Below are 8,583 nucleotides of genomic sequence, written 5' to 3'. Positions count from 1 at the left end.
TCGGATCAGTAGTGGAGGCTCCTCAGTGCAGCGAGGATCGCCGGATGGCTGAGTCTGAGGGAAGCTGCTGTGCTTGCTTCTAATTCTAAAGCATTGAGAAGGTAGCATTGTAGTTCAGGTACATCGCACCAGCGGAGAGCCCGCTGGATGGAATGGACCACGCTCAAAGGAGTGAATTCAATACCAAAACAAAACCAATCAACACATTGGATTGTAGTTGAGAGTCATCGATGGAGCGGAAGATCCGCCGGATGGATAAGTGTAATGTCAGATAATGGGATTGCTACAACTATTGAAGCAAAGAAAGGACAGCAATGTAATTGAGGTACATCGCCTCAGTGGATAGCACCCCGGACGGGATGTATTGCACTTCTCAATGGTGAATATGATAGATAAGTGAAGAAAATTGATACATGGAATGAGGGCCATTGATGCTGCGGAGGGTCCGTTGGAATGGTGAGTATGACATAATACTCATTGAATGTAACTAATTTGAAAGCAGAAGTGCCTCGGATTGTAGTGGAGGAATGTCAGTCGAGCGGGCAATCTGCCAGATCGGATGCATCTTAATTACACTTGTAAATCTTATACAATATAGACGTAAACGGGTGCATGAGATAGTAGGGGAAGGGCATCAGTGCAGCAAGCAGTCCGTCGGATGAGTGTGGGTTGTGGAAGATAATATGGTTGCTTGCAATTTTAAGGCAAAGAGAGGGTCGCATTGTAGGGGAGGTATATCGCCCCATCGCCGGAACTTCACACAGCTTCTCTATTTGCTCCTTGCACCCTCGGGCGTCAGAGTAGGTGACATCAGGCTTTTTCCCAACTTGCATCATGGTGACCGAGGCGTCGATCTTGGGAGGTAGTGGTATCCGGATCTGATATAGGCCACCTGGCCCAATCGTCATTATCAATGCTACTTGCTCACTGTCGGACACCAGTGCCTCTTCTAAGCTCTGACAACCATACCCTAAATGCGGAAAAATAGTAGAAATCCTGGAATTTGTGACAGAGAGAAGAGGTGTCCCCACCATTTTACACAGCTTCCCTCCACGTCCGAGTAGGTAACATCGGGCTTTTCCCCAACTTGCATCATGGTGACCAAGGCATCGATCTTGAGAGGTAGTGGTATCCGGATCTGATATAGGCCACCTGGCCCATCCGCCATCATCAATGCTACTTGCTCACTGTTGGACACCAATGCCTCTTCTGAGTCCTACTCCAGGACATTCCTGGGCGGGCTCTGTGCTGCCCATGAATGCCGGTGGCAATCATCGAAAAAGATGATGCACGCCTTCTTACTACATGCCATCTCAAACAGCTCCCGAACCATCCTGGTACCCTCTCCTACTTATTTCTGGGCAAGCTCAGAGCCAATGACACGGATAAAAGTGGCGTCTGTTCGGTTTGCTACGGTGCGAGCGCAAAGGGTCTTGCTGGTGCCAGGCGGTCCAAAAAGCAAGACGCCTTTTGGAGCTTCTCTTTTTGCTCCTTGCAGCCTCCGGCATCCTTGGGTGTCTGGCCCATCTGCTGACCGGACATCCTTGGGGATCATGTCCTGCACCATGTGCATAAAGAACCTACACTATCATATAGTGGTGTCTCCACCATATCACGCAGCTTCTCTATTCGCTCCTTGCACCCTCCGGCGTCGGAGTAGGTGACATCAGGCCTTGTCCCAACTTGCATCATGGTGACTGAGGCGTCAATCTTGGGAGGTAGTGGTATCCGGATCTGATATAGGCCAACTGGCCCAATCGTCATTATCAATGCTACTTGCTCACGGTCGGACACCAGTGCCTCTTCTGAGTCCTAATCCAGGACATTGCCATCAACTCTTTGGGGGGTCAATACCCGGGTCGCCGCAATTCAGGTGTCAATGGATCATACGAAAAATGTTTTATAGTCCTTGTTATTTGCACGTCACTCATTATTTTCCCTCTTCTTTTCCAGCGCTTTTTCTCAGCCCTTTCGTCTTAGTTCCCTCATCCCATCTCCCACATGGTGCAAGACATGACCCCCAAGGATGTTGTGACAGAGAGAGGTGGTGTTTCCACCACTTGCCGGATCCGTCGACCACACGCCAGATCAGAGCATCAATGATGTGTACCTGTTCTATGGGTATGTTGAATTCGTCTGTGTATGATATTCTACGATCTGATATGCTCCAAATGACCGGACCGGCTTAATTCATTACATTTGACATGTTAAAATCTCATTTGAGGAATGACAAAGTATTCTATTCGAATGCAGATCATCAAGATATATCACAAAAAAAAGTAATTCAGCGACAAGGTCAGTTCTGTCCGGCAGCATCCGGGCCCGCCATCGCTGTGTCCTCGCCTTCATCCTGATTGATCATGGCCTGCAAGCTGGCCTGCAGGTTGGCCATTTTGCTGGTCACAAAGTCCAACTGCGACTGCGTCACCAGGGTGTCCATCCGGTTGGCGATGGTGGTAATGCGAACTTGCAAAAATTCAATGTCGTGCTGGAGATCCAGCAGTCGGCCCGAGTCAACGTGCATCTGGTTCGTGCCAATGTGATCGGATCCGGACGGGTGGCCGGATCCAGACACTTGTCCTTGATGGCTCGGTCCGGCCTCAGTGGAAGCGTTGGCAGCACGGGCACTTGCCCGTGTGCGTCGACCTGGGAAACTGAGTGGCCAGAACATCAAACAGAAGGAAATACGACGTACCGTGTGCCGGATCGGCCTGCTCTTTTCCCTTTCCCTTCCCCTTATTTGCAGCGTTCAAAGGTGTATCCGGTGGCTGGTCCGCGTCGGAGGAGGCATCCGACCGCCCACGCTTGCGTGTGGGGGGTGCAGGCACGGGTGGGTCTTCCTCGTCATTGGATCCGGCGGGTCTGTCATTACTTGTGCCTTCTGCATCGTCGTAGTCGTCCCACCAACAATTGGTGCCATAGCTGGCAGGTTCCGGAAAAACAGGCGGGTTCTGCTCAAGGTAGGTCAAGGTGAAGGGGAACCCAGGCGACCATGGATTGCACTTGTCGGTGTCAACCGACCTGACGACTGTGTCTGGAACGTCGATGTCCCGACCAGCGATGTACTCGACAACGGGTTGTGCAGCCGTCTGGCAGGTATGTTTACTGAAATAGCTCGGAAAATGACAGGTGACTCACCGTTTCCACTAGCCAATCAGTACTCCACGTCATTGATGGGTTTGGCGCCCAGATTGAGGCAGCTCGCTGAACACGCGCCTCGAGGACCTGGAGGATGGCGATCATACAGGCAGAGTCGTTTTGCCATCCCTCCCGACGAGGAACTTCTGGGAGATAGGTGGGGAGGTCGGGTACATTGTCGGGTTCTGCCATTGACGATGATGAGTGGTGGTGGGAGACAAGGAAGGCAAGAACAATGGGTACAGGGTTTGCATCTGTTTATACGCCATCCGTGAATTAACACGTGGTCCACGTGGTGCAAACACTATAAATGGCACAGTCCCGATCAATCCGTTGGTCAATTCCACTTGCCCCTTCACGCCCAGCTGTGTTATGTCAGCCGAGCCTATGACGCCGGATGCCATACAGGCCTTCCTAGCATCTGAAGACAATCTCTCCTTTGCAGATGCAGTTGTGAATTATGGTCAAAGCTACTTCGACAATCCGGACCATGGACCAGGAGTACCCAGCTTATTGGCCATGGACAAGTTTGAATGTCAACAAGTGGCAGACAAGGTGAGAGATGCCAATAGTTGGATTGGTACGTTGGCTTGCCAAGCCGGATTGGAGAGATCTGATGGTGCATTCAATCAGTCCGGCTTTTGTGGACTGCGTCGCAATATATGGAAGCAATGGCACATGCGGGAGGAAGATGAGATGGTCTGGGGCCGGACCAAGATCAGATTGAATCTCGGATGCATCCAACGGTGACTACAAACTGCGGTGACAATGTATGGGACGTGCCGGACACACTGGAGAGGCATGCCCAAGGGCATCCGATCAGGACCATCCGGGCATGCAAACTGGTGGATGCGGATGGCCAGACTTTGGCATATCATTTGCCAAGGGCAATCAGTTTACTCCGCCATGATGTGAGTCGTCCCTTCCGGCTCCAATTAATTCAAACTATATGCAAATCTAGCAATACCGCAAAGATACACTCCCACTCCTACACAATGAGATGATTGAGCCAATGCAAGCATCTGACAATAACTGGAGGAAAGGTCGACCTCATTTCTGGGATCCAGTCGATGGCAGAGTGCAAGTTCTCCCACCTGGATGCATGGATATTTCAGTCAGATGGTATGGACGTGGGCAGGGTGTAAGTTCCTTTGCTGTTCATGCATGTCCCAACCCATATTCTGCTTGTAGTCCGGTGCACAAGGTGACTATTTGGGCACCCCTCCACACCCGAGTCTCAACTTCAGAACGTGTCCGGACATTCAGTCCTTTGTCAAAAAGTCAAAGATGTTTTTTGCACTGATCAATCTTGTGCTTGCTCTGACCCATCCGACTCAATATCGCGCCGGACGGACAGCACTTAAAGTGTGCAAACGGTTTCACACCATGGCAGAATGTGCCAGCCTGTGGGAGTCGGTCTTCACTGCAATTGGGGTAATATCCAATCGGATCACTGCCCCATACAAGGATTGCCTCGGATGTCTTCCCTGGTTTGATATTCTATACACAGTTGGCGACTACAACAACGGTGTTCTGGACATGCCCGGCATTGGCATACAATTTTCCTATGCGCCCGGATGTCTGGTTGCACTGTGTGGCAAGGTACTTCGGCACCAAGTTCGAAAAGTACATGGGAATAGGGTGTGTTGTGTATTTTATATGCAGGAGAATGTGCACCGCTGGCTGGGTTTGCCACCACCATCTTATTCACGTTCATGAAGTATAGACTGTACATTGATTCGGGTGTATATAAAGAGATAGATGAGTGAATGTGACTAATAGGCATTTGCTGCCCTTCATCCGACCCGGCGATCAGTTACGACGACGATCCGGCCTTCCGACGTTCTTTCTAAGGCCGTCTCGCTTGGCACCCCCTGGTTGAAGCCCCTTAATTCGGCGCCTAGCTCTAGGCGAGTTGTCGTGTCCGCCAATCTTGCAAGTCTTCCTGGGTTCCGTCACTACGTCATGCCGTCTCTTCCGTGTTTGAACACCTGGAGCCTCAACCGCAGGATTCTCTTTGCTTCTATCCGACCCCTCTCCGTGACAGTTCTCCTTGTTGGCATCCGACACCTCTGGCTGGCTAGTCAGCTGGCTTGGGTTGGATGGCCACAGTCGTCCTGAGGCAGATTCTGCCTGGGTGTCTAACAACGGGCTAGTGGCCGATGGTGCACCTGGTCCGGATAGGTTACAATCCGCCGAAGAAATAGTTGGCATTGACTCACCAACTGGCTCGGCAACGGGTAATGTTGTCTCAGCAGCGGACTGGGCAGTCTCAGCAGAGGGAGAATCCTCAGAAGAGGGGCTAGTGTCGGAGCTGCGACTTCCAGATGGTGCATCCTGAGTCACCGCCGCAGTGGAGTTAACAGGTGTGGTGGTAGAGTGAGAAGAAAGGGCAACCTGAGCCGGAGCAGATGATGTAGTGGGGGTGGGGGTTGATCCTGAAGAAAGAGGACAGGTGAAGTGAACTGGATCCTCCTCATCACCCTGGTGCTTCAGCCATTCGCCAAAGATGGTCCGAATGTCGGAGACATTCATCTTGCTCAGATTGCAAAGAATCAATCCATCCAGCAGTGGCCGATGCAGGTGGTAAGGCAGTGGTGCAAGTATACCATCGGACTGGATGACTGGGGTGAGGCTCTTCCAGGGGACTGGCTTTGTCGATCTGGTGTCAAGAACATAAATGATCTCCAAGAACGCACGCATCATATCCTTGGTGAGGACGTGCTTCATTGAAAGACAGTTATCCGGCAGCTTCAGATACCCTTTCTCTGTAAGATCGAGCTCCACACAGTCGGACGCACGAGTTGACTTGGCATCTCAAATAGGAGGCATTTCCTCATTAGGGTCCTCTCCTACCGGATGAGGTCAGTAAGTACAGATGGTCGCCACGCTCATCACGCACCCAGGAAACACTGTTCAACATGCCACACGAACCGTTTGGGCCAAGGCACTTCACCTTTCCTGCACCTCTTCCGGTCGGTATCGAAGGCCATCAAATCACGACGATGGAATGAGTGCGGATCACCACCGTATGCTTGCCCACAGCTTCGCGAGGTCAGAACTGTCCGGATATGGTGTTTTGCAGCCACGTACTGCGCAACCCTGCAAACACCCTCATTGTTCACCCATCCGGCCCACGTCACCGTCTCTGCTCCGAACTGACGAAGACAAAAGAGTTTATGCCGCCGCATGTATTCCGAAAACCATTTCTGGGAAGCACTGCACCAACGTCAGACACAAGGCTCTGGTGAACTCGTCGTCACATACTATTTCTGAATCTGTCGGGGGGCACTGTTCCGGTTCCAATCCTCAGCCACTTTCTTGTACTTGGCCTTCTCGTCCTTAGACATTGCTGCCCACATCCGGGAGTGTGTCCGGCTCAAGTGTCCCAGCCATCGAGCGTCTGTGCCATCCTCCGGACACGGTCGCTGGTCATCTATAGTTAGCTCCTCACCCTTTGCAACCTTGTCCGCCTTGTACTTCTCCCAACACTCCGGCATCACTGCAAGCATTTCTCGATAATAGTGGCATTATTACTTGAAAATTATTTTAAATGTTAAGGTGAACGGGTTTCAATAATTAGGTCCTCATTATTTTATTTTTTATCAAAGACAGGAAAGGAAGTTGCCTGTCGCTGACCCTTGTCTTTGATAAAGCCTTTAAATAACAAGGAACTAATTATTGAAACCCATTCACCTTAATATTTAAAATACTTTTCAAGTAATAATGCCACTATTATTAAGAATTGCTTGCAGTGCATGGCATTGATAATCGCAGCCTTTTCTTTTTGAAGGAAGGTCCACCAGTCCGTCCAATGGCTCCACGGAAATGAGTTGAGCTTAGGCAGTGCCGCCTGCTCCTCGGCACTGACCTCAAGTAGCTTTCCGTTCGGATCAAAGTACTTCCAGACAACCTAGATGTCAAGTGGTGAAAGCCAGTCCATCACAAAAACGGAGTCGGACTTACTACAATAGTGTCCTCTACATCAGTCAGTCCTCCCTGCAGGTAAGGAAACATGGCAATAAGATGCCTCTGGAGCTTCCAAGCCAAGTCATCGAGGTTCTTGCAACGGACCAAGTAGTCGCTTTCCGCCAACATGTTCCATTCCGCTTGCCAAACTTCGAGAAACTTTTTGACTTTGGTGGTGAGCAAAAGCTCTGCCAAAGGGGCTGAGGAAGATACAGAGGTTGCCATGAGGAGAGGTCAAAAATGAGACAGGGCGATAGGTTTGACCAAGCTCAAGCTGGTTAATATCGCAAAAGTTCTCCGCCCTCCCTGAACAGATATTCACTGGTGCAGTGTTCGGTTGCCGGACACATTTCGGATCAGAAGTGACATGACTATAGCAACATCCGGTGGAGCCATGGACAACGTGGGCTAGACGCATTTGTCAACCACCAACCCTTGGATGGATATCCTTCTATATTTCTCTTCCGAGAGCGGCACATGTTTCTCTGCCCCGTTTTGGTGTTGACTGATATGTAATGTCCTCATCTGGCCTAGCAAGTGTCCGGTTAATGGATGCAGCCTTGACATGTTGATGTGTCCAGTTGTTCAGTTGAGCACAAACCAGCCACATGTCCGATTAGTTTTTTATTACACTAGATGGTGAGGACGGTGCCAGAGATACAGTTTAGATAAGGTTTACTAAAGAGCAACAGATCTTAACCTCCTAAAAAAGCCCTGACATAGTTCTCCGAGTCATCGGAGAAGTAAATCACGTCTGGCTGAACCTGTTTGATCCTGTGATGTGGCTCAGATGTTGTCAGATCTTGATCATAGCTTCCAAAGCAAAACTCTAAGCTGTCAAGGAGTGATATTGACGCCGGATCATTGTTGGAACTAGGCAACAGCCAGCCAGACACCGGATCAATTACCCGGCTACGGCAAGGATGGTGGAATTACCATAATTAGTTCCAATATCTTATTGATCCGATACCTGATTGTTGCTCATTCCGACGAGCTGCTCTCCTCTTCGATCTTCAGTCGGTTCCAGCTATGCTGTTTGGACAGCCAACCCAGAAAGCACCAGCACCTGTAAAGAGGTACGAGTGGAGAGAGGAAAAGGTCAAGAATAAGGAAGGACAGTGGGTCAATACCGCCGTCGAACATGCATCCTTAGAGACACCCCTGGCAGAGGGATCACGCAAACCTGCTCCAATGTCACGGCTTCGGGATGAAGAACCAGTGGCTGCAAAAGCAAAGAAGGCAAAGACTTCAGCTCCAGCATCGGAACCTGATGAGGATACAGGGCAGACATTGTTCGGATTTGACAATGTGGATGACATGGGAATGCCGTTTGGTGAAAGCAAGAAAAACTCTGGGCCTGTGAGTCGGAGTGGTTGGCTTGCATACTCCTGATTCAAAATCCATCCACAGGCCCAACACGAATATCTCTGGGACTGGGAGACGAAGCGACACAATGTATCTTCGTACCATTGCTGG

The 8,583-nt window shown here is 50.3% G+C and overlaps 4 protein-coding genes across 4 annotated transcripts; 1 reads left to right on the top strand and 3 right to left on the bottom strand.

Moving 5' to 3' along the window:
- Positions 1–2,296: 2,296 nt before the first annotated feature.
- Positions 2,297–3,330, bottom strand: CONPUDRAFT_77151 (uncharacterized protein; the record flags this gene model as incomplete). Its single annotated transcript, XM_007775994.1, has 3 exons — positions 2,297–2,646; positions 2,696–3,089; positions 3,139–3,330. The coding sequence occupies 3 exons, from the start codon at positions 3,328–3,330 to the stop codon at positions 2,297–2,299; spliced, it is 936 nt and encodes a 311-aa protein (XP_007774184.1).
- Positions 3,331–4,425: 1,095 nt separating this feature from the next.
- Positions 4,426–4,857, top strand: CONPUDRAFT_65752 (uncharacterized protein; the record flags this gene model as incomplete). The annotated part of the gene is made up of 1 exon (XM_007775910.1): positions 4,426–4,857. The coding sequence occupies one exon, from the start codon at positions 4,426–4,428 to the stop codon at positions 4,855–4,857; it is 432 nt and encodes a 143-aa protein (XP_007774100.1).
- A 93-nt stretch (positions 4,858–4,950) lies between these two features.
- On the bottom strand, positions 4,951–5,868 carry CONPUDRAFT_158921 (uncharacterized protein; the record flags this gene model as incomplete). The annotated part of the gene is made up of 2 exons (XM_007775993.1): positions 4,951–5,309; positions 5,361–5,868. The coding sequence occupies 2 exons, from the start codon at positions 5,866–5,868 to the stop codon at positions 4,951–4,953; spliced, it is 867 nt and encodes a 288-aa protein (XP_007774183.1).
- Positions 5,869–5,955: 87 nt separating this feature from the next.
- Positions 5,956–7,332, bottom strand: CONPUDRAFT_158920 (uncharacterized protein; the record flags this gene model as incomplete). The annotated part of the gene is made up of 6 exons (XM_007775992.1): positions 5,956–5,990; positions 6,041–6,183; positions 6,232–6,357; positions 6,406–6,566; positions 7,010–7,051; positions 7,105–7,332. The coding sequence occupies 6 exons, from the start codon at positions 7,330–7,332 to the stop codon at positions 5,956–5,958; spliced, it is 735 nt and encodes a 244-aa protein (XP_007774182.1).
- Between the last annotated feature and the right edge of the window lie 1,251 nt (positions 7,333–8,583).

This window comes from Coniophora puteana (assembly GCF_000271625.1).
Source record: "Coniophora puteana RWD-64-598 SS2 unplaced genomic scaffold CONPUscaffold_16, whole genome shotgun sequence".
Lineage (NCBI taxonomy): Eukaryota > Fungi > Basidiomycota > Agaricomycetes > Boletales > Coniophoraceae > Coniophora > Coniophora puteana.
The sequence above is the reverse complement of the archived record's forward strand: the minus strand, read 5'-3'. Positions and strand labels throughout refer to the sequence as shown.